Below are 25,541 nucleotides of genomic sequence, written 5' to 3'. Positions count from 1 at the left end.
AGGGGCTTGATGGCGTTAGAAGGAAGGGATTATGCCTTGTTTTTGCAACCGGTTGCTGACTCAGGTTTTCTTGTCGTATCATTTTTGATCTGCAATAAAGACTCTGCTTCAGAGTTTGCCTGTCTACAGTTATGTTTTTGACTTTATTTTTGAAGATGTGAGATAGTGACCTCAGTTCTCATATTTCACAAGAATGTACAGAACAACAACAATCTGTGTTATATCTTCCATCGTTATTTCAGGTGAGAGAAATAAAGAAAATAGTTCTTAGAAACGACACAATTTATTAGCCTCTGTCTAGCAACTTGGCAGAGCTCAACTCATCCTCATACAGGGGCATACTCAAAACATTACATGCTTATGTACAATGTAACTACGGTTACCCGTAGGGACCAAAATACATAACAATTTGGACTACCGGTAAATGATGGCTTTAGAGGACCTGCACAGCTCAGCTGAAATCATTCAGACCTCATTGCTACATATGATGGTGTCATTTGATGGACTGCGTAGTCCTGTTTGGATGTCAGATTTTATATGGTCCACAGCTTCTGTTTTGAATGGGTTATTTTTGGCCCACAAGCTAAACAGAACCAGAATTGCAAAAATTGACTGATAGTTTGAAGTTTATAAGATGATATTGAGCATTTCCTTACCTCTTTTCACATCTGACATCATTGTTTTACAGACACTTTGTGATGAAATGACGTCAGCACAGTGTATTTAGTGTTGTAACATCAGCTAGGAGGCAGATGTGGACTGTTGTTCAATAAGTCTCCTCTTATTGAGCGTAGAGTCACTAACATCAGCTCACAGTGCGATGAGCTCCTGCTTCTTATTCTGCAACAACTCTGCATGACACACTGCTGTCCTACAGAAGCACATTCAGCGGTAGACTGAGACTACGAGCAGCACAGAACGCCACAGGAGGTCCTTCCTGCCAGTGGCCATCAGACCCTTTCTGTAGGGAGAAGAGCTAGATGATCATGTCAGGCATCACTGTCATTCCCTCCACTGGTCTATATTTATGTTTACTTAGCACTTAGCTTATATCTCCATATTTGTATCCATGTATCATATATTGTGCTCATACTGCGTACTGTACTCTGATTTGGATTATAGTGACACTTATACTCTTATACTCTGTATTTATCTTGTCTTATCTTATCTTATGCTCAACTTTTTCGTCTCCAGAAGGAGTCCTAATTCAAAGGGACTGTTTTCATTTGTGATGTGATCAATGATGGTTTTACCACGATTAAAGAACACCGTGATGTAGTGACTTGTCATATTTAATGTAAGTATTAAATGTTATTAAATACTAAAGTGCGGAATGAGAAGAGACTCATGTGTCTGCATGTCAGTAACACAAAAGAACAGCTTAGCATAACGGTTGTCATGTGATTGAGGTTTGACTGAGAGCTTGTTCATATGAATCAATGAATTGCTAAGAAAGTGAATCAAATAAGAAGGAATTTTCAGAAGAACAGTATTTTCTTTAATAACACAGCAAAAATATACAAATAACATGCAGACATGAAAGAAACAACACACTGCTTTAACAATAGCTGCTTCCTCTCACACAGCCACACTGTGTTTCTGTGTTGGTTGTCAGCCATTATGGGGACGTTTGTTTTCTTTCCCAGAATCCTCCACTAACAGCTGCTCAGCATCAATCCGAGTAAGAAAAAACACAGTGTTTAGTTGTATGTGTGACACATCACATGTGAAATGATTTGTCATGTCAATAGTTACCTTCTTCTCTGACAGCCGCCGTTGGAGGGCCTCATTCAGTTCTTTCAGTTTTGCTTCGTTCTCCTGTGACTGCTGTGTAAGAAGAGCCATCTCCTTTTCCATGGCCTCGTGTTTAAGAGCATGTCTTGTAAACATGTCCACAACTTTACATTCAATCTCTAAAACTTGCCTCTGGAGGTCCTCCCTGGATACAGCAGGGTCACAACAGTTGTCCTATAACACACACATGCACGTTAATGTGATGACAAAAACAATCATTTTAGACAGTTTACTGAAGTGTGAAATAACTCACCATGAGACGTTGGATGAGCTGCATAACCTCCAGGCTCTCAGGAGACTCTAATTCTTCTAGTGAGAAGTCCATTATCTATCAGGACACACCAGAAAGATACTGAAGCTGAGTGTGTAACAATTTACATTGTAACAGCTCAAAGTGAAACATGAAACTGAAATTGACGTTGAACTTTAAGCACATGATTGTGATCAAACAGTGCAATAAAACTCAGTGTTCAGTAAATTAGAAAGCAGAGGCAACAGTCACAGGTCCACAGGGACCAGGATCAGGATGAGATCTACATCTGGGTTTGGATTTCACATGATAACAATAAGAATTGGAGCAGGTGGCTATGTGCACTGGCTAGGCAAGGCTGAAGCTAGCAGGCTAACAGGGGCTAACCTGGCCTTGTTACAATATGGGTTAATGCTGAAAACAACTCTAACTCTCCGTGTCTTTGTTAGGAATCTCCTCATGTCCATTGTGTGTGGGGAGGGAGCAGAAAAGGCAAACAACATGTCGTCAGACACATAATACCGTCTACTGCAACTGAAAGTAAACATTAGCTTCCTCACAACTTTTCTAAGTTGATTTAACATCAACCTAACGTCACCTGGGGCAATGTGACAAAGCAGTAAGGCTTTAGCATGAGCTGGACTTTGTGGGATGACACTGACGTCACCTCCTCCAGCTTCGACCAGCACCGACGGTTCTCTTTACGGTGTTTTACACTCGCTCGAAGAAAGACACTGGCTTTGTTAGGTCCGTTACTATAGTAACGGTATTGCAGCGCTGTGGTAACCGGGAAAACATGGAGTGGATTTCAGCGGTGAGGTTGTTCTTATGAACCAAGTGGAAGTTTTTCACGAGCAATCGAAACAGCGTTAGGTGGAGTTTCCTACTCACTAAATGTGGGGGGGTCCAAACGGACCATTTTAAAATGTGGGGGGGGGGGGGCACGTCCCCCTCTGGTATAATGGTAGCGACGCCTATGGCCCAGTTACACATTTAAACTTGAAATAATAACACAAAACAGTGAGGGGCACTTCCTGCACTTTCGGACATTAAACAGTGAACAGTGCAGTTTTCTGAATAAAGTACACTGTCTGATGCTGGAACTGTCCTCTGTGTCCTTACTGCTGGTGGACTTTGTAGCTCTCAGCACTGCTTCACCTTTCAGACAAACTTTCTACTGCCTCTATAATCTAACCAACATTGCATGGAAACACTAGCAAAGCTGTTATTTTAGACCCTGTTCACACAGATTTGCTGGAATCTGGCTAAGCTCTGAACACAAATGCGGCTAACGACTCTCGCTAGCATCGCCAAACTCACAGGGAGGGTATCCAGGTCGTGTACAAAAACACTAGAAAGGAACAAACTAGTTACACTAACTAGGGACTCACATTTCTAAATTTACATGCAGTTATAGAGGAAAAGACAAGAAGGATGCAGAGCTGCTGAAACTTACTGTAGTCCTGCTGCAGTGGATCCACACGTCCTGCTGGAAAGTTGTCTGTAGCAGTCAGACACACACTGACTCGTACTGTCAGATTCACCGAGAGGAAGTTTATATTTCACTTTGAAGCTCCGCCCTCTGTTTGTATCAACACCCTCCCGCCAACATGGAGGCCATGCTGGCACCATGTTGGACATTGTTTACATGAATAATAGTTGTGTATTGGTTGTATATTTAGTCTGGTCATGTCAGGATTGTGTCCTGTGTTACTGCACTGATGTTGAGTTCAAACAGTGATTTGTGGGCATTTTGTGAGAATCACCAACCAGAAGTGAAACATTCAGTGTATGTGTGAGGATTTAGCTTCAGCTGAGTCACAGGGTGGACGTGAAGCAGCTCAGTCACGTCATTGGTCACTGCTGAAGATGACATGAAGTTTTTGAAGTCACACAGTCAGCTGGTTTGTTGTGCTGCTGTTGTGTAAAATTTGGACTGTCAGATGAGTGCAGACATGTTGGATTTTGTTCAACAACTGACAACATAAATTATAAACACAAAGAAAAATGTGTGTGTTATCTAAAATAGAAAAACACGGATGTTCAGAGAGTTCCTCTGTTTGTCTGTTTATCGCCGTCTTTGTGTGAAAAGTCTGCATTGAGCCTGGTCAGTATCCAATGAGACATTTGACACAGATGGACATGATAATAAGCTGCAGCTGTTTCACATTCGTCTCCTTTGTCCAGCTGATCAGCCGTTCACACTGGAACGTTAGCAGCAGCAGCTGATGTGCATTTGAATGGTGTCTGCACAGACACACTGCATGGGCACAATGCTGCTCATCATGTCACAGATGTCTTTGTCTGTAGGACACAATAATTTCTGATGGAAATGTTTCTTCAGGACAGTTAGTCAAAACTGAGTGCAGTACATAACACAACAGTACCACACAGAGTTAAGACTGCAGCTGCAGCAATGTGTTGTATAGCTGACCTTGTTTCTTAAATCAATCAATAGACTGTGACTGTTAGTGTGGCCCCAGCCTCATTCATACTCTGATGGAGTCTCGTTAAACAGCTGTTTACTGCCTGTTTACCTGCAGTCAGTCATCAGATGAATCCATGCATGTACTTTAGCAGCTAGGAGTGTAAACAGCCCCATTCCATCTCCTCTGTCTTCTATTGGTTGTGGACTGTGTGGCTGCAGATGTTTTTATTTGTTTGTGGACAAAGTCAAAGGCTTCAAACACTTTCTGTCTAAAGTAACATTACTCATTGGATACAATTACACTGAAATGATGATTTCATTCCTTTCTCTGGAGTCAGAGTTTCTCTGGACACTTTATTTTGGCTGTTTGTTTAGTTTCCAGGATCATCATTTCACAGTGATTCCGATAAAATTCAGATAACAGAAAGGCCTTCCTGTTCTCACTTCATTGAACAAATCATGATTTTGTATTTTCATTGGCCACTGAAGTAGAACAGTGGTAGAATTGTAACCTTTTAAATGGGATTCTGTTTGGTTACCATAGAAACCACCACTTTTGAGTTTGGTCTGTTGAGTTGTTAAGCTAATGTTTTCAGGGTTTATCAGTTTAAGAGTAAACAGCTGTTTAACATGTCTGCAGTTATTGTTGCAGTCTGAGGTGTTTTCCAAGCAGGAGCCTCCAGGATGGAGACATGCTGAAGTGTTCAAAATGACTTCTTATCTTTATTTTATAATTCCAGGACTGATTGATTGATGGAGGATGTTGTACTTGGAGAGAGTGACACTAACATCACCACGGCAGAGGTGAGTCACTTTAACATGAAGCTACTCTGTGCCGTACATGTATTTCATTACACACAATAACAACATTAGAAGTTTATCATAGTGTTTCATTTATTCACTGGTATAGTTCAGAAGTCATTGTTCATCAATCAGCTGAGTGGGGTCGTTGTGGTGGTCGTTATAATGGGATGGTGGTCCCTGATAGGTGTGCTGCTGAGTGGGGTCATCATGGAGCAGGTGAGTGGTGTGAAGTGGTCCCTCTCAAACCTGCAGTAGAAAGTGTTGAGGTCGTCTCCTGTGGTTTGTGATCTCCACACTGATGCATGGTCGTTAGCAGAAAAGCTGTTTTCATCTCTTCTGAGTATTCCCATTTTGCCACCTTGATTTCCTTGGTGAGAGGGTTTCTGGCCTGTCTGTACAGGACTCCTGTAGACCTCCTCTTTGGCCTGCAAAGATGTCTCTGGCAGTGAAATGTGGTTCATTGTTGCTGTATGTGTGAAAGGACTTTGTTGGCACATACATCCTCACACAAACTGAAGAGGTCACAGTGTGTGTTTGTTTAGATCAGACTCTGCAGCATCAAAGACACTCAAATCTGTGCAGGACAAACAGTCTTGTAGGTCCTGCATGCCTCCCTGGTCCATTTCTTCACAGTCTTTATTACAGACTTTGTTACACACAGATCCATACAGAGCTGTGGCTCCTCCAGCCTAAAGTTCAGGAAGACTTTTGATATCACAGTGAAAAGTGGGAGAAGTGTTGAAAGAGAACTGCCTCACAGTGAGAAGCTGTTCCCGGCTAAATGTAATCTGATTACAGCATCCAAAACAACATAGAAGATACAAAACACACAGAGTACCAGAGAGCTCTGTGCTGAGGCAACTTCTCCTACCCACAAGACTGTGCTCTATAATGCATCATGAAAAAGTCAAGGTAAATGGAGCAACATCATCAGGTTACTCCTCTTGTATGTACTATCAACCACATGCAGATTTTTACCTTATTAAATTAGTGGCTGATACTACTTTGAAGGAAGCCTGCATGTTGAATGTTGCTCACATGATGACATCACTCTTCACTTCCTGTTTGTAGCGCTGCCACATTTATACCAAAAGCCAGGTGGTCAGGTGACTCATCTGTCAGCTGACATTGAAGTGAGGAGCAGGATTGTTAAACATGTTTGAACTACAGCTGAAGATACACCTGTGAACACTGAGCGTCAGGGAGTCTACCAGAGACCTGAACTGTGAAAAGGAGTCTGTGGTTGAGGAGGATGGGAAATGGTTGGAGAACTTTCAACTAGTGACAGAACCTTTTTTGTTTTATGCTCGAGTTCTGTGGTGGTGGTGTACCATGGATTGGCATACTCATAACATCCCATCCAAATTCAAAATGTCTTCCTTGCGAAGTTATTTGGGCAAGAGACACATCTGAAAACATGTGTCGTTGTTGGCAGGATTTGAACCTGGGCAGGGAGACCCCAATGGATTTCAAGTAACATGAACCAATCAATCATAACATTCTGATGACTGACAGGTGAGCTGAATAACACTGATGATCTGGTTACCATGGTAACTGTCAGTGGGTGGATATATGAGGCAGCAAGAGAACATTTGTGTGTGTGTTTGAGTGAAGGGGTGAATGTTGGTCTGGGTACTTCCTGGTTGTTGTTGTTGGTCTTTTTCTCCTTCTTTGTGTGTGTGCATATGTGAGTGAGTCGGTGAATGTTTACTGGCTGTATTAGCTGCAGTGCATATTTATGAAAGGATTTGATTCTTCAGCATTGAGCTGTGTGAGTGCTGCTATCAGGAAATCAGAGTTAAAAAAGTGAGAGCAGAAATCCCCCAGAGGGCTGGACCTGACTGCTGTCCTGATAAAGACATGAGCAGAGACGGCACATGAGGAAGACTGTTTGGAGGACACACAGAGTGGACATGGGTCACAGAGCGCTGCTGCTGTTTGTGTCTCTGGAGCATGGGCAGCTGCGCCTGCTCCACTCGTCACCGGCTGATTGTTCACATCTGTGATCAGTCATCAGTAAAACCTGCTGCAGCTTCCATCTAGTACATGTGTCCAATGGAACCTGAACAACATGTCAGATAAACACATAGAAACACTATACATAGTTTGTCAGCATTTATTATAACAATCACCTCTTTTCCTCCTTCACCCGCTATCAGCAGGAAGGTTCTCCCTTATGAGCCGGGTCCTGCTCAATGTTTCTTCTTGTTAAAAGGGTTTTTTATTTCCACTGTAACCCAGGTTATTTGTACTTATGTTTCTTTCTTTCTTTTTTCATTACGTACATTTTTCGAGTGTGCCTGGAATGCAGCACTGGCGAGCTTCCCGACAGGGGCTCGTCATTGCTGCGTACACAGGATTCCAAGCGGCCCTTAAACGCGGCACTGCCGAGCCCCCGCAGAGGTAGCTCAGCAGCGGATGTGCGGACGAGACGAAACTATCCTCGGAAAGTTTGAATGGTAACAAAGTGATACGCTGCTGGAGCAGGTGTGTCAGGAGCTAGAGTGAGGACTTTGTGGCCTGTGTGTGGATTTAGTCTATGTGGAACGGCTAAGGATGCGCAGAAGAGGACACGACGTCACACACAGTGTGTGCTTGTGTGGCTTTGTTTAAGTTAATGTCCGATCGTAGCTAACATAATTACAACCAAATAATATTAAGGCGAAGACTGAGAAGGAAGAGAGCAGTAGCTGCGTCTACAGCTAACGTCTGTACAGAGATGTGTGTGGGTGCGGAGTGGTGGGATAGTGACGTGACTGCTTTTAGCGACACTGACTTCATTCATAATTTCAGAATGACGAGTACCTTTGATTACGTCTGCGAGCGCCTTCCTGCATCACTTTTACAGCATCTCCCTCATCCGTGAGCATGCGCGTTGGAGCAGGGCTCTACTTCCTGGCAACATGCGCTTGTTGCTAACAACAAAACAGCAGCTACAGCGCACCACATGTGAAGAAGTAGTAATGGTCGCAAGTTCAACAGAATTGATTCGCTGTGAGTGTTTTGTCACATCTGAATGGCTGCTGCTGAGTTTCTGAGAGAGTTTTATTAGCGAGCGGCTAACTGCTGCTGCTGCTGAAACATTGGGAGTGTTTGAACAAACTATCGTCCAGTACGAGGAGGAGATGGACCGTCAGCGTAAACTGCTGGATATCCTCCTGAAGCCTGAGATCAAGTTCCACAGAATAGGTATGTAAACATGACAATGTCACGGAACAACAACGTCTCTGTTTGAAAAGAGTGCACATTCAACACATAGTGTTTCTGACAGGAGGACACTGACTTCATGACTAGAAGCTACAAACGTGTCAAGTGCTTTCAGATGTTTGTTCAGAGCTCTATTGTAGAGGTCGACCGATTTATCGGGCCCGTGTTTATTTTTTTAAATATTTCGGCATAAGCCAAAATCAATTCAGGCACTTCCGCGGGCAGCCCTGTGTTGTTGTTGCAGTAGAACGTGTTGCTGTGAGGGACCCCAAGCCAAAGGGTTTGGAAGTTGGAACAGTCCTGGGAGAAGCCCTATGGCCATATATTTTAACAATTACATTAGAGCCTTCTTTTTAACCTGTTTGAAATAAACGCTGAGTATTGTTTGAAACTGTTTGAACTTATCCTCATTGATATTTTGTTTTGTAGTGTTATGTTTATGGAAAAACTAACACTGAGTGCACTTTATCAGAGTTGTTGTTTGCCTTTTAAATCGACTGATGATTTTTGAGAAGTGACAGTAGGCTGCCTTAAGTCATTTACACAGACACATGCAAATTAGTCTCAATGTAAAAACAAATCGTGATAAAATACTGATTTTACCATTAAAGAATTGTGATATATCAAGATCAAGATCAAGAAACCTTTATTAGTCCCACAATGGGGAAATTGCATTTTTGCAACAGCATACAGACAGCAAGGGATAAGTTAAGAAAAAAATATATACATTATAAAATAGACTCAATCAAAAAACAGTTTACATATTAACAGTTTTTGCACAGGTGAGTGGAGGTAGAAGTGGTTTATAGACTGTACATAGTGCATCAAAAGCTAAATAAATAATTTATTGTACACTGTGGTGTGTGAGTATTGCACCTATCAGAAGTGTTTATTATACAGTCTGACAGCAGCAGGAAGGAAAGACCTTCTGTAGCTCTCCTTCACACACCGAGGGTGGAGCAGTCTGCCACTGAAGCTGCTCTGCAGTGCTCACAGGGTGTCCTGCAGGGGGTGGGACTCATTGTCCAGCATGGAGGTCAGTTTTGCCAGGACCCTCCTGTCCCCCATCTCCTGCCTATATAATATTTTTGCCATATCGCCCACCCCTACTGTGACGATGTGTGTGTGGGAGAGAAGAAGAGAAAGTTGTTGGCTCAGAGAGGAGTTATTTTTTAACGAGTAGTTTATGTACAGTGTGAAGAATAAGAGGATAAAGCTGCTTGTCCCTGGAGCTGTCGCTCCTCTGTGCTTCCTGACTATGGTCAGAAGGTTGAAGCAGCAAAGGTTAACAAATTAGAAGTAAAATAACGTCTAGTAGATATACCCTCATCTAGTGACATCAGCACAAAACCTGTTGAGGAATATTTACACAATTGTTATTGTCATCTTATAACAATTTACAGACACTATCATTTGGTGTTTCTGCACATGTCCTACGCACAGAGCAACACTGAACACAGGAGCTCAGATTCGCTGAATGACGTTTGGGTGATGGGGAGACTAACATCCAGCGTGGTCTCTTTATTCGGAAGCACATACTTTAGTCTTCATTGAGGTTCAGTTTTTGACAAATGAGCTACTATCATGGAGATCACAAACTCTGTTTTCTTCTGACCCTTTGCCCTGCAGATCTCCCTCAACAATACAATTGTCAAGTGGAGGATGTTCTGGCTGACCAGCCGCTCTGTAACCAGAAGAGGAACTCCATTCTGGACCAGGAGGAACCAGTACCTCCACAGGTTAAAGAGGAACAGCAGGAAGTCTGCATCAGTCATGAAGGAGAGCAGCATGTACTGAAAGAGGAGACTGATCCCTTTATAGTAACTGCTGCTTATGATGGACCAGAACCAAACCATGACATGGTTCTCTCTCACAACGCTCCTCAGGGTAAAACGTCTCAAATTTGTGGAAAATCCTTTAAATATCAGGCTAAAGTGTTTTTTTCTCTTTGTCAGAACCTGAATGTTTATATTTTCTGTTTGACAGTATTTTAATGTTGCATTAACTCATTTGGTTGTTCCAGGTTTTAGATGTTTCTGTCATCACATTAGTCTTTGTGTCCATTTGTTCCTCCAGGTCTCCCTCAACAACATGACTGTAAGGAGGAAGAGATCCTGTCTGACCAGCAGCTCTGTAACCAGGACAAAAGTTCCAGTCTGGACCACTTTGACCCGACTGTCATCCAATACAAAGAAGAGCTCAACCATCAGGACCCAATGCTGAACATTATCCAGATACCTGAGATAAAGTTAGACAGAACAGGTATGTGAACCTACAAACAAGCAGTGAATCCTGTGACTCCTGTAGGGTTCAATGTTCTAATCTGAGCTCTGTGCTACATTTATATTGGGGTCAATGATAAAAAAAATGTTAAACAGTTGTTGTTATTTTACATGTAAAAAGTGTGACACATCATGCGTCAATTGTTTTGAACTAGAATGTATCTTCTGATCATCACATGCTGTTTTTTGTGTCCTTTAATCCTCCAGATCTCTCTCAACAACACAATTATAAGGAGGGAGAGCAGATTATAGCTGATCAGCAGCTCTGTAACCAGGAGAGGAACTGGCGTCTGGCCTGGGAGGAACCAGAACCCCCACAGGTTAAAGAGGAACAGCAGGTTTTCTGCAGCAATCATGAGGAAGAACAGCACGTACTGAATGAGGATACTGAGCCCTCTATAGTGACTGAAAGTAACCATATTGAACCAGAAACAAGCCGTGGCATGCTTCTGTCTCAAAATGTTTTTACAGGAAAAAAATCCCTTAAATATGAACATTGTGTAAAATCTTTCCCATGTCAGCTGAAATGTAATAGACATCAGAGAGTTGTCATAGGTGAAAAACAATTTTCTTGCAAAACATGTGGGAAATGTTTTAGGAAAGGTGGCCATTTAAGTGACCACATGAGAACTCACACAGGTGAGAAGCCATTTTCTTGCAAAACATGTGGGAAATGTTTTGGTCGAAATGATGATTTGACTCGCCATATGAGAACCCACACAGGTGAGAAGCCATATTCTTGCAAAACATGTGGGAGATGTTTCAGCGTTAATGGTAATTTAACTGTCCACATGAGAAGCCACACAGGTGAGAAGCCATTTTCTTGCGGAACCTGTGGGAAACGTTTTAGTCGAAGCAATAGTTTAGCTGTCCACATTAGAAGCCACACATGAAGTCCTGCTCTTGTTCTTAAATTAAAAAAAGTCAGTGAAAATGCAGCATGTATCCTCCCCATGTGTTACATGTGACATGTAGATTTTTTTACCTTGATATATGATTTTGTTTTTCCTTGTAATAAGCTGCTCAGGAAAGACCTTGTGTATTCCTTCCAAGACTTTTGTCTGTGTATGTGACTGCTCCTTGCAGGAAAAAAAGCATGTGACTTACAGTTGTTTTCTTGGGTTTTAATCCTAACAGTAATGAATAATGGTTGTAACAGCACAACATAGACCCTGATATGAACACAGTGTAACAGGTATTACATGGATCGTGATGTGGTACAAGTGTGCAAAGTAGTGCAAGATGGAAAGTAAACTGCAAATAGTCATCGGGTGGATCATGATTGGAGCATTCGACAGTGACTATACTAAAGTGACAGTGCAGAGGAGTATGATTAATTAAGCTTGTTACATACTCCACAGGAATAAAGAACTTTCTTCTCGCTCACAAGGTGGCAAGAACAATGTTCCTTTTGGCACAGAGTTTTCACACTCTATGAGAAGCAATTGTATTGCAAATTGCTGGCCTCACGAGCCGATAATGCTCAGGGAGTGGGTGTTTAAGCGCTCATAGCATGACAATAGATAGAAGATTAGGTATAGCTGAATATTGTTTAACCTCTGGTATGTGTGATTTCAATTCTGTCAGGTCAGGCAGTCCATGAGTGGGTGAAGCCTTTAATGCTAACTGAAGGGCTAGAAATGTGTGACTTTGTAATGTCACCATAAATAAGAGCACTCAGAGGGGCCTGGAGGACAGCATAGTCAAAGATAAGTTTCTGCAATAAGAGCAGATGCCTAGGAAAGACAGTGATAGCTGTACAGTAATGGTGACTGGTTGATTTGTTAGATTAGCATCTATATGTTTGTGTGATCAGCACTGATGACAATATAACACAAACAGACATTACATTCAACAGCTCACATCACCAGTGAACCAATGTCACTGCTTCCTGTTTGTCTGAACACTGTGTGCAGTCAAAGGAAAGCTGTGTAATGATAAAGTCCATCCTGATATGAGGTCAGACACACTGTTTGGACTCTGACTGCACTGTCTCCACTGTCTCCAGCTGACTTAATTTTAAGCAAATAATAGTCTGTTTTTGTAGTTTCCCTTACTGAACCCTAACCCTCAGACCCCAGCTGTTCATCACAACCATCAGCATTAGGTGATGGTGCAGAGGGAGCAGCCCCACTAGCAGTTTCAGCACTGGACAGCACCACCGGGATACAGCAGGTCAATGATTTCAGCACCAGACAGCGACAGAACAGGCCTCAGTGACAGGAGACTGTGAAGCTGGCAGCCCAGAGGACTGACGCAGAACTTTGTGGACTGGTGTCAGTGAAACCATCAATGCAGGGAAAACCAAGGAGATGGTGGTGGACTTTCGCAGACGACATTCTGCCCCAGGAGGTGGGGGACAGAAGGATCCTGACAAAACTGACATCCATGCTGGACAATGAGTCCCACCCCCTGTAGGACACCCTGTCAGCACTGCAGAGCAGCTTCAGTGGCAGACTGCTCCACCCTCGGTGTGTGAAGGAGAGATACAGAAGTTCTTTTCTTCCTGCTGCTGTCAGACTGTATAATAAACACTCCTGATAGGTGCAATATTCATACACCACAGTGTACAATAAATTATTTATTTAGTTTTTGATGCGCTATGTACAGTTTTCTGTAAACTTTTTTTATTCTATTCTATATTTTATTGGTAGTTTATTTTATCATGTATATATCTTTTCTTAACTTATCCTTTGCTTTCTGTATCTGCTGTTGCAAAAATGCAATTTCCCTATTGTGGGACTAATAAAGGTTTCTTAATCTAAATCGTAATCTTAAAACTGTTGGGAGGACACACAGAGTGGACATGGGTCACAGAGCGCTGCTGCTGTTTGTGTCTCTGGAGCATGGGCAGCTGCTCCTGCTCCACTCGTCACCGGCTGATTGTTCACACCTGTGATCAGTCATCAGTCAGCTTCCATCTAGTATATGTGTCCAATGGAACCTGAACAACTTGTCAGCTAAACACATAGAAACACTACACATAGTTTTTCATATAAATAACATTGAGTTGAATCATGTTGTACAGTAAATGGAAACAAAAAGCACTGAGAGTGGTGCTGGTAGTGCAGCAGTGGGGTCGAGGAGAGGAGGAAACACATTTTTTAGCTCAAGTGCTGCCACCTAGTGTCAATATTTGGTATTAATTCTGACTACATATTCCACCTTTAACTCACTGCCATATATACTGTGCCATATGTGAAGTGATAATAAAAATGTGAATGTGAATTTATTGTAAAGAACTTTACTTATTATCCCTATTATAAGTGAGCAGTGTGTGTGTGTGTGTGTTTGATGGAGTGTGTAATGTCTGCTCAGTATTATTGATACTGCTGTGTGTGATCTGAAAACTGATCAAACTGTGATGTGTCTGATGTCAACAGAAGAATCAGATGTCAGACAGTCGGATCCTCCTCTGTGACACCTTTGACATCATATTAGAAACCTTGGTCTGCTTCTGGTACATGCAGCTGATCACCAGCAGGTGGCTCACTGCTTTGCTGTCACTCAGTGTAACAATGTAACTGTTAGAATGATGGTGTGGCTCACACAGGTGTGTGTGGTTGAGGTTAATCAGTGGCAACAATGTTAGCTTCTCTCTACAAACTGTGAGAGAAACAGTCTGACTAAAGACAGGAGGAGGCAGAAATGTCACTGTATGGATGTCAGCTGCCATAAAAAAACACAGAAGAAGAAGAAGAGGCAGAGGAAGAAGAAGAACAGAGAGGGGAAAGTGTTTGTGGTGACAGTGGATTGGAGTAAAGCTCAGCTGCTTCAACAGAATAGTTTCTGAACACATGTGTAGCCACCAAAACTACACCTGGTACAACAAAGGATCACAGTGAGTGGAGGACTAAGGCTTTGAACCAGAGGACCAGAGCTGAGCTCTGTAGGCCAGATAAGTCCTCCTGCAGCCTCTGCTGAGTTTGTTCCTTTTGGCCCTCTGTTCTTTGTTCTTGCTGATCTTTTTGCAGTATTTTTCTGATGTATTTATATAATTATATCATGTGAGGATGTTTTTGACATTTTTGACATAGCAGCCTGTATTTTGGATTATTATGTTGGACTTTCTCTGGAGTCGGAGTTTCTCTGGACACTTTATTTAGTTTAGTTTCCAGGATCATCATTTCACAGTGATTCAGATAAAATTCAGATAACAGAAAGGCCTTCCTGTTCTCACTTCATTGAACGAATCATGGTTTTGTATTTTCATTGGTCACTGAAGTAACAGTGGTAGAATTGTAACCGTTTAAATGGGATTCTGTTTGGTTACCATAGAAACCACCTTTGCTATCTATCAAACTTGTGTGAGTTTGACCTTCATGAAGACTCCAGCTAATCTAGAGATGTTAATAAAGATGCATGCTATGCATTTCTGTTTCACTTCAAATGTTTGAACACTGAACAAACTCTAACAGAGTCAGATAGAAGCCTGCAATATAATAGTACAGTGGGATAATCCCTCTCATTGCTGCTTACATGTCTTTTGAGTTGTCAAGCTAATGTTTTCAGGGTTTATCAGTTTAAACCCTGAAAGTTCAGTTTAAGAGTAAACAGCTGTTTAACATGTCTGCAAGCAGCAGCCTCCAGGACTGAGACATGCTGAAGTGTTCAAAATGACTTCTTATCTTTATTTTATCATTCCAGGACTGATGGATTGATGGAGGACGTTGTACTTTGAGAGAGTGACACTAACATCACCACCGCAGAGGTGAGTCACTTTAACATGAAGCTACTCTGTGCCGTACATGTATTTCATTACACACAATAACAATATTAGAAATGTATCATAGTGTTTCATTTGTTCTTATAATCTTATATAATATATTCTTTGTTCATCTTTAACCATTTGTTGTAAAACAACTTGTGTGGTTATTGCTGTTTTGCTGCATGACACACTTTGTCTGGAGCTCACAGACAGATGTCTGATATGTCCCTGTTAAATTCACTGGTATAGTTCAGAAGTCATTGTTCATCAATCAGCTGAGTGGGGTCATTGTGGTGGTCATTATGATGGAGATGCTGCAGAGTTGGGTCGTTGTGTTGGAGGTTGTGATGTGATGATGGTATCTGATAGGGGTGCTGCTGAGTGGGGTCGTTGTGGTGCAGGTGAGTGGTGTGAAGTGGTCCCTCTCAAACCTGCAGTAGAAAGTCTTGAGGTCGTCAGCAGTGGGGGAGGTCGTCTCCTGTGGTTTGTGATCTCCACACTGATGCATGGTCGTTAGCAGAAAAGCTGTTTTTCAACTCTTCTCAGTATTCCGTTTTTGCCACCTTGATTTCCTTGGTGAGAGGGTTTCTAGCCTACCTGTACAGGACTCTGTCCCCACTCCTGTAGACCTCCTCTTTTGCCTGCAAAGATGTCTCTCGCAGTGAAACATGGTTTATTATTGCTCTATGTGTGAAATGAGAAATTAAATAAATACATACATCATTCAATGAATACATGTGGCAATAAATAATTGAATAATATGCCACCATATAAGCAATCTGGCACCGACTTGCCACGGGCTCCAAGCAGATAAAGGGAAGTTGGTGAGAGGTGATGAGGGAGGTGGAGCCAGGTGTGTAGTTAGCCGGGCGCATCACCAGCCAGCTGGAGAAACAACACAAACAAACAGCAGTCCTAACAACATATCTGCTATGTTAGAGTTAAAGTGATGCAGTCTGCTCAGTGTGATGTCAGAGCACATGTTGTGGGACTTTTTCTGGCTCAGCAAACCTTCTTCTTTTGTTAAACATTGTTCAAAAACTTCTCATCAATCTGGCTTCAAGAATAATCTTGTCAAACAGAACTGATGAGGCAAAAATCACAGCAGGCAGGATCAGGTGCAGCATGATCAAGATGGTGTTATTCTGAAAGTCCCTGCTTCCCTCTGTCTGTTTTACTTCCTCTTGTGTTCCCTTTGTCTGTGTCAGTGTGTCTGTGTTCCTTCCTGTGATTCCTCCTGTGGTTCTTCCCTGTAGATTTTCCTTGTGAACCTGTAGTATTTCCCAATGTTTTCACACCTGCTTTGTTAAAAACATCAGAAATAGTTCCCTTGGAACTATAGCTAAAGCTCTCAGAGAGCTGTTAGCGCACACACCAGCTGCATGTATCAAACAAAAATCCCTCTACATTCCCCTTTGTGGAGCATTAGTATATTATTTATTATTTGTAGTGGTGGAAAGTAACTAAACTAGTAATGAAGTATTTTTACTTCATTACTTTACTTAAGTCATTTTTTACCTATTTATACTTTACTTAGGTAAAAATAATAGTGCGTACTTTATACTTTTACTCCATTACATTCTGCAGCTATCATCTGTACTTTCTACTCCACTACATTTCTACAGTGTTTGAAGTTACTTGTTACATTTGATTAACACAGTGCTGGACTGATGTGAGGTCAGACTCTGCATGGAGGGGGTGTCACGCTGCCAGCTGTGTTTCTATAGAGAGCCTCAGTCATGATGCCGGTGCTCTGGCTCAGTTAGCTGAGTTTTTACTTAAGTTTTACTTAAGTTCCAAGCTTCAGTACTTCCTCCAACGCTGCTGATGACTGATCACAGGTGTGAACAATCCGCCGGTGACGAGTGGAGCAGGAGCAGCTGCCCATGCTCCAGAGACACAAACAGGACAGCAGTCAGGTCCAGCCCTCTGGGGGATTTCTGCTCTCACTTTTTAACTCTGATTTCCTGATAGCAGCACTCACACAGCTCAATGCTGAAGAATCAAATCCTTTCATAAATATGCACTGCAGCCAATACAGCCAGAAAACATTCACCCCTTCACTCAAACACACACACAAAGAAGGACAAAAAGACCAACAACAACAACCAGGAAGTACCCAGACCATGCCACTCAGTCCATGTTAGACACACAAATGTTCTCTTGCTGCCTCATATATCCATCCACTGACAGTTACCATGGTAACCAGGTCATCAGTGTTATTCAGCTCACCTGTCAGTGATCAGAATGTTATGATTTATTGTATATATGTACATACACATTTTATAATGGACTGTAAATACAGTATGTCAACTCTTCATATTTGCAGTATGTATGTTCCAGCTCATGGGCTCAGCTCTGGTTCAAAGCCTTGGTCCTCCACTCACTGTGATCCTTTGTTGTACCAGGTGTAGTTTTGGTGGCTACACATGTGTTCAGAAACTATTCTGTTGTAGCAGCTGAGCTTTACGCCAATCCACTGTCACCACAAACACGTTCCCTTCTCTTTTCTTCTTCTTCTGTGGTGTTTCTGCCTCCTTCTGGCTTTAGTCAGACTGTTTCTCTTACAGTCTGTTCATTCCTACAAGCCACAGCCCTCATCTGTGATGCAGGGAGCCAAAGGTGACAGGAACAGGTTACACTTACCAAAATAAAAGTCTGTGTGAAGTACTTTTTTAAATACCTGATATAGCGTAGATTTGTCAAAATCAAACTTCCATAAACTTCAACAATTTTTTTCTCTTCTAGATCTCTTTACAGTACTGTTTAGCACTTCCCAGTTTTGTATATTTTGTCTATGTTCAACTAATTTATGATGATATACCTTCTTGTTATTTCTAAGAATACTCTTACAGTCAGATTTTTGACAGATTATTGCCAATTAATACGTCCTAATACACCAGAGGCTAGACAAATGTTACATGCCAGTTTGAGGAAATGACAAAGTGCAGAGATGCAGCGCACCTTTTCAGACTGAATATGTCTCAGCATGTGTTGCCTCCTGACAGACAGCTAAAATAGTTTTAAAGAGATTAGTTTAACAAGGGGAAGCCAATTTATTACACTGCTCCAATAAAAAATGAAATGAATGTGTCTTTTTATTTTTTGTAGACACATACACAATTCAACATGACAGATTTCAGTGACAGGGAATATGTTGTTATGCTTCAAGTAAACTTGGTTCAAAATCTGTGCATACAGCCATCAACTGTACGAGCAGACCCTGTTGACCCCAGACACCGCTTTTCACACTCACAAAACTGTGAGCAAAAGGAAGCGTTGATGTTGTGCTCTGTCCTCTCATGTCTGTCTCTGAGATGGGTCTGTGTGGGTTCTCATGTGGCGAGTTAGATGACCAGGAGTACGAAAAAATTTGCTACATGTTTTGCATGAAAATGGCTTCTCGCCTGTGTGGGTTCTCATGTGGCGAGTTAGATGACCAGACATACTAAAACATTTGCCACATATTTTGCATGAAAATGGCTTCTCGCCTGTGTGGGTTCTCATGTGGACAGTTAACTCACCAGATTGTATAAAACATTTGCCACATGTTTTGCAAGAATATGGCTTCTCACCTGTGTGGGTTCTCATGTGGCAAGTTAGATTACCAGACCTACTAAAACATTTGCCACATGTTTTGCATGAAAATGGCTTCTCGCCTGTGTGGGTTCTCATGTGGACAGTTAACTCACCAGAGTGCATACAACATTTGCCACATGTTTTGCAAGAATATGGATTCTCACCTGTGTGGGTTCTCATGTGGACAGTTAACTCAACAGAGCGCATATAACATTTGCCACATGTTTTGCAAGAATATGGCTTCTCACCTGTGTGGGTTCTCATGTGGCAAGTTAGAGGACCAGACATACTAAAACATTTCCCACATGTTTTGCAAGAATATGGCTTCTCACCTGTGTGGGTTCTCATGTGGCAAGTTAGACTACCAGACGTACTAAAACATTTGCCACATGTTTTGCAAGAATATGGCTTCTCACCTGTGTGGGTTCTCATGTGGACAGTTAGACTACTAGACATACTAAAACATTTGCCACATGTTTTGCATGAAAATGGCTTCTCGCCTGTGTGGCTTCTAATGTGGCCAGTTAAATAACTAGAATGCATAAAACATTTCCCACATGTTTGGCAAGAAAATGGCCTTTCACCTGTGTGGGTTCTCATGTGGCCAGTTAAATCACTAGAATGCATAAAACATGTCCCACATGTTTGGCAAGAAAATGGCCTTTCACCTGTGTGGGTTCTCATGTGGACAGTTAACTCACCAGATTGCGTAAAACATTTGCCACATGTTTTGCAAGAATATGGCTTCTCACCTGTGTGGGTTCTCATGTGGCAAGTTAGACTACCAGACATACTAAAACATTTCCCACATGTTTTGCAAGAATATGGCTTCTCACCTGTGTGGGTTCTCATGTGGCAAGTTAGACTACTAGACATACTAAAACATTTGCCACATGTTTTGCAAGAATATGGCTTCTCACCTGTGTGGGTTCTCATGTGGACAGTTAACTTACCAGATTGCATAAAACATTTGCCACATGTTTTGCAAGAATATGGCTTCTCACCTGTGTGGGTTCTCATGTGGACAGTTAACTCACCAGATTGCGTAAAACATTTGCCACATGTTTTGCAAGAATATGGCTTCTCACCTGTGTGGGTTCTCATGTGGTGAGTTAGATGCCCAGACCTACTAAAACATTTGCCACATGTTTTGCATGAAAATGGCTTCTCGCCTGTGTGGGTTCTCATGTGGAGAGTTAAATCACCAGATTGCATAAAACATTTCCCACATGTTTTGCAAGGAAATGGCTTCTCACTTGTGATAATTCTCTGATGTGCCTTACTTTTCCTCTTACATGAAAATGGTTTTACACAAGGTTTACATTTTAGAATTTTTTTTCCTGGAGGACAGGTATGAGAGAGAATCACGTCACAGCTTATTTCTGATTTGATATGATTACTTTCGGAAGCAGAAGTCACTATAGAGGGCTGAGTCTCTGCATTCAGTACATGCTGCTCTCCCTCATGATTGCTGCAGTGAACCTGCTGTCCCTCTTTAACCTGTAGGGGTTCTGGTTCCTCACAGTTCAGACTGCAGTTCTTCTCCTGGCAACAGAGCTGCTGATCAACTAAAATCAGCTCTTCCTCATAATTGTATTGGTGAGCGAGATCTGGAGGATTAAAGCAAACCAGAAAACAGAATGTGATGATCAGAAATACATTACAGTTCAAAACAATTGCAACCTCCACAGTTCAAACAAGTAACATGACATTAGCATAGTGAATGCACACAGGCAAACATTTTGTTTGTGTATGTAGTTTGAACGTAGCATGTGAGTTCATCTTTTCAGCTAAATCTACCCTGCTTGGGTCTTCAATTGCTGCACGCACGTTTACTTCTAATTCAGCTGCTGTAGCCTACAATTCACGGCAGGTAAAGTGTATTAGAAACTGCCTGACACATGTCAAGCAATCTTTTACAGTTAATATAGTTTTTATTGAGGTTATTTAAAAACGCATATAGCGAACAGACTTTTTTTTTATTTCATGCTGGCAGCACACCACGGTATTAAACTGGTATGAGCCAGTCCTGATGTGTTTCTGTTTGTTTTTGTAATTTTATCACGTTAAGAGCGCAGCCTTGTGCAGCCTTTATGTTAGAAGTTACGCACGGTAATAAAAACACTTGTCCGGTAAACTGAAAACCTGCCGGTCACGTTTTCCGCTGCAAAATTTTTCTAATGGAAACAATTAAAATGATCAATGTAGGCTCAGATGTTACCAAACTGTTGGCTTGTGCCTGCACCGCTCAGAAACTAAATACCGTCTCAGCAGTGTTCTTCTAAGGGACCCGGTCACAGGTGCGACTACGGCTCGCTCTCTCTCTCTCTTCCTCGCTGTCACGTCATGTTCATAAACTTTATCAAACGTCTCCAAACATAAAATACATTATACTACTGAAGTAAAACTGAAGATTCAACCACACAAGGCATCAAATAAAATATATTTAATATTTGATCCTTATCTTCTATATAAGCGGATTGCATTTTTTTATTGAAGGTATTAAAAATTATACCGTCGCTACCTGTGTGCCCCGCTGGTATACCTTAATACCTTAATATCGCCCAACCCTATTGTGCATTGTTTGAATGTGCTAAATAAATATTTTCAATTGCTATATTCTTTGAAACATTAATATTAAGTTGTGTATTTGCAATGCCTTGATTTTAGTCAGGTTAGTACACAGTTATAGCGGTTTGTTTCGGTATTTCGGTTTTGGGCCTTGGATTCCTCATTTTCGTTTCGGCCAAGAATTTTAATTTCGGTGCATCCCTAGTATTATTAAAAATAAAATGTATAATTAACCTGCTATATGAGATCTGCATACAGCTAAAACCAGAGGTGGGTAGAGTAGCCAAATTTTTTACTCAAGTAAGAGTAAAAAAGTACTGGGTGAAAAAACTACTCAAGTACTGAGTAAATGTTAGAGTAACATTTATTCTTTGTATTGATTTATGGTAATCAGACAAAAGTAAAATAAATAAAATGAAAACATGGTCAGGTGGTCACAGCTATTCTTCCGCTGCTTCACTTGGCTGAGACAGAAAGATGCATGTATCGAGTAGCGAGTCCACGTTTGGCCAATGTAGCGGAGTAAGAGTAGTGTTATTTACTTACAAATTTACTAGAGTAAAAGTAAAAAGTATCAGACATTAAAATGACTCATATGAGTACATTTTTCCCAAAAAGTTACTCAAGCAAACGTAACGGAGTAAATGTAGAGCGTTACTACCAGTGTTAATTTTGTTGACGAATCATTTTCGTCATAGTTTTCGTTAACGACCTTTTTTTGCTGATAAAAATGAGACGATGATAACTAAATAAAAACGCACTGTGCCAAAAACGAAGACGAAGTGTATTGACGAATAGAAACAAGACGCAAATATTGATGGAGACGAGATCCAATGAGAGCAAATTTTGTTTGTGGAAGGGAGGGACCAATAAGGAGACGGCGGCAGAGAGCCAATCAGAAGTGATCTCTCTGCGTAAGGACCCCGCGATGCTGGAAGAAGGCGTACTCATGCATGGTAACACAACACAGGAGAAGAACAGACACACGGGCACGTTTGATGTCAACAAACAAGATGGTTTGCAAACCACGTGGAGCGACTATCAGCGCTAAAAACACAATAAACATGAAGCGACATTTGCAGACGAGTGAGCTGCACGTGTATCTTTGAACTTCTGTTCAAAGATACACGTGACAAAATCTATCTAAAAATGAAGACACCGCTGCTGATGGTTTTACAGCATGCGCACTGTTTCTAAGTTGTCACTGAAGTGTTTTGCTGTAGTTATGGAGTATTCATGAAGAAGGTCATGACTGAACAGTGTATTCAGGGAGAGCAGCTCACTGTTCTCTGGTTCTTCTGTGTAAATCAGAAATTGCTGCCAAAATTAACACTGGTTACTACCCACCTCTGCCTGGTTAATTGTGAAGCAGTGCACTTCACAATTAACCAGTGCACTTGTGCTTGTGCACCTAAGAAAAAAAGTTAGTCTAGAGCCCAGTTTTCGTCACTAAGCCTAATATAAACGTAGCACAGAGCTCAGATTTTATATTAGAACCCTACAGGAGTCACAGGATTCACTGCTTGTTTGTAGGTTCACATACCTGTTCTGTGTAACTGTATCTCAGGTGTCAGGATAATGTTCAGCAGTGGGTCCTGATGGTTGATCTCTTCTTTGTATTGGATGACAGTCGGGTCAAAGTGGTCCAGACTGGAACTTTTGTCCTGGTTACAGAGCTGCTGGTCAGACATGATCTCTTCCTCTTTACAGTCATGTTGTTGAGGGAGACCTGGAGGGACAAATGGACACAAAGACGAATGTGATGATGGAAACATCTAAAACCTGGAACAACCAAATGAATTAATGCAACATTAAAATACTAAAAAACAGAAAATATATATATCAGGTTCTGATGGAGACTGACTGATATGGAAAGGATTTTCCACAAGTTTGACATTTTAGAGACATTTTACCTTGAGGAGCGTTGTGAGAGAGAACCATGTCATGGTTTGGTTCTGGTCCATCATAAGCAGCAGTTACTATAGAGGGATCAGTCTCCTCTTTCAGTTCATGCTGCTCTCCTTCATGACTGGTGCAGACTTCCTGCTGTTCCTCTTTAACCTGTGGAGGTACTCGTTCCTCCTGGTCCAGAATGGAGTTCTTCTTCTGGTTACAGAGCTGCTGGTCAGCCAGAACATCCTCCACTTGACAACTGTGTTGTTGAGGGAGATCTGCAGGTCAAAGGTCAGAAGAAAACAGAGAGTTGATCTCCATGACAGTAGCTCATTTGTCTGAACCTCAGTGATTCATCCAGGTCATTTCCTTTGAAAAGCTTGAAGCAGGACAACTGGACTTGTTAGAGTTCCTTGAAGATGTTTAGCTGCTCCTACAAGCTGCTTCAAGCCTCTGAACAGTTCAGCACCTTCTTATACTAAAACTAATGATACACTTAAAGCTTTTTGTTTTTACAGTTGGTTTCACTTTTTGGTAACATTAGAGCCTTTGTTTAGATATTTATTCAGAATACAGTTTATTCACATACAGTCCACAGCAGCTCTCATTAACCCTTCAGAGTGCTGAAGTAAAAAACTGGTCACACCTTTACTGTCACATCATGTTTAGTTAGTTAGCAGCACAAACATGTTCATCTCTCCAGTTTCAGACTGCATGGTCTCCTAAATATACACATTGTGCTTCTGATCAACAGTAATCTGTTAATATGATTTGTCTTCTATAGAAGCTGTTTAACCCTAACTAGGAATGCCAGATTCGGATTTCCAGGTTTTGATTGAGTTTGACCTGCTGCTACTGATTTTAGCTGATTACGATTTCATTTTTTCAAACCACTTCACAGTGGAGCTGTAATCGGGCCTTTTTTCTATCTTTAGATCAAATAGAACAGAAAATTCTCAATCAGCTTTTCACTAATATAATGTGTGCTAACAGAATCAGAACAGGTGAACAGACACTCTTCAAGTCTGCCATTATATAGGGGAGCAGCTATTTTCTATACAGCAGCAGATCATAGCAGAAGTCATTTAAGGTCACATTTCCTATAGAACAGGTCATTACCTTGTTCTTTTATCAAACAAACTAAAATGCCTTATGTTGTTTATCTTATTTGACAGGCAGCAAATCATTAATTAATTCACCGATTAAATGTAACTTCATACTGTCTGCACATAGGGCGCACAGAGTGTACACACACACGTGTGCGCACACTCCCACAAGGATATAGAGCGTATGTTGTTTTGCTCACTGTTGCTCATGTTGGACAGACTCCATACACTAGGGTCTTCACATGTCCTCCCCCAGTTCTGCACCAAATGGGGTCAGCTCAGCTGCTGTTGATTTGACCTTATAAGGTACTGGTCAGGACTGAGAATCAGGGGAAAAGCAGGAAGGAAATGGCAGTATAAATGAAGACACCACTGCTGATGGTTTTACAGCATGCGCACTGTTTCTAAGTTGTCACTGAAGTGTTTTGCTGTAGTTATGGAGTATTCATGAAGAAGGTCATGACTGAACAGTGTATTCAGGGAGAGCAGCTCACTGTTCACTGGTTCTTTTGTGAAAAGGTCATAGCAATTAAATAAAGAGGTGTTTGTTTCAAATAACACAACTTAAAGCTGTGCCTGTTTTTATTGCACTTCAAACCTTAATTATTTCATGAAAAAAATATATATCAAAGAATTTTAGTCGACTAAATCTGCCGTGGATTTAGTCGACTAGAATTCTTTGATATTTAGTCGACTAAAACTAGACTATAAGTTAAAAAATGTTGATGACTACAATGTGACTAAAATCAAATGACATTTTGATCACAAGACTAAAATAAAAACTAAATCAGAAATTGCTGCCAAAATTAACACTGGTTACTACCCACCTCTGCCTGGTTAATTGTGAAGCAGTGCACTTAACTTTTGTGCTCGTGCACCTAAGAAAAAAAGTTAGTCTAGAGCCCAGTTTTCGTCACTA

The 25,541-nt window shown here is 41.4% G+C and overlaps 2 protein-coding genes and 1 long non-coding RNA gene across 4 annotated transcripts; 1 reads left to right on the top strand and 2 right to left on the bottom strand.

The window, feature by feature from the left end:
• Positions 1–1,919: 1,919 nt before the first annotated feature.
• Positions 1,920–3,564, bottom strand: LOC114432407 (uncharacterized). Its single transcript, XR_003670276.1, has 3 exons — positions 3,501–3,564; positions 2,048–2,122; positions 1,920–1,968 (listed from the first exon to the last, which is right to left on the bottom strand). It is a non-coding gene; the product is annotated as an uncharacterized LOC114432407 (long non-coding RNA).
• A 4,671-nt stretch (positions 3,565–8,235) lies between these two features.
• Positions 8,236–11,702, top strand: LOC114432355 (zinc finger protein 571-like). Of its 2 annotated transcripts, XM_028400342.1 has the most exons (3): positions 8,240–8,465; positions 10,560–10,745; positions 10,973–11,702. In XM_028400342.1, exons 1-3 carry the CDS (start codon positions 8,402–8,404, stop codon positions 11,656–11,658), a joined length of 936 nt encoding a protein of 311 aa, XP_028256143.1. In that variant the 5' UTR covers positions 8,240–8,401; the 3' UTR covers positions 11,659–11,702. The 2 variants fall into 2 exon arrangements, 1 of the variants encoding a protein (XP_028256143.1); XR_003670247.1 differs by lacking the exons at positions 10,560–10,745; positions 10,973–11,702 and adding an exon at positions 10,113–10,168 and having other exon boundaries at positions 8,236–8,465.
• Positions 11,703–18,626: 6,924 nt separating this feature from the next.
• On the bottom strand, positions 18,627–20,114 carry LOC114444843 (gastrula zinc finger protein XlCGF17.1-like; the record flags this gene model as incomplete). The annotated part of the gene is made up of 2 exons (XM_028419704.1): positions 18,627–19,132; positions 19,721–20,114. Coding segments are annotated over 2 exons (753 nt in total), but the record flags the coding sequence as incomplete, so codon positions are not given.
• Positions 20,115–25,541: the final 5,427 nt, after the last annotated feature.

The sequence above is a fragment of the Parambassis ranga genome, chromosome 2 (genome assembly GCF_900634625.1).
Source record: "Parambassis ranga chromosome 2, fParRan2.1, whole genome shotgun sequence".
NCBI lineage: Eukaryota > Metazoa > Chordata > Actinopteri > Ambassidae > Parambassis > Parambassis ranga.
This window is presented reverse-complemented; position numbering and strand designations above follow the sequence as displayed.

What these genes read in the sequence shown, in the direction of transcription:
- LOC114432355 (XM_028400342.1), top strand. Translation starts at nt 8,402, where the DNA reads ATGGACCGTCAGCGTAAACTGCTGGATATCCTCCTGAAGCCTGAGATC. An exon ending in GATCAAGTTCCACAGAATAG is followed by an intron (nt 8,466 to 10,559) that starts GTATGTAAACAT and finishes TTGTTCCTCCAG; the next exon opens with GTCTCCCTCAACAACATGAC. An exon ending in GATAAAGTTAGACAGAACAG is followed by an intron (nt 10,746 to 10,972) that starts GTATGTGAACCT and finishes TTAATCCTCCAG; the next exon opens with ATCTCTCTCAACAACACAAT.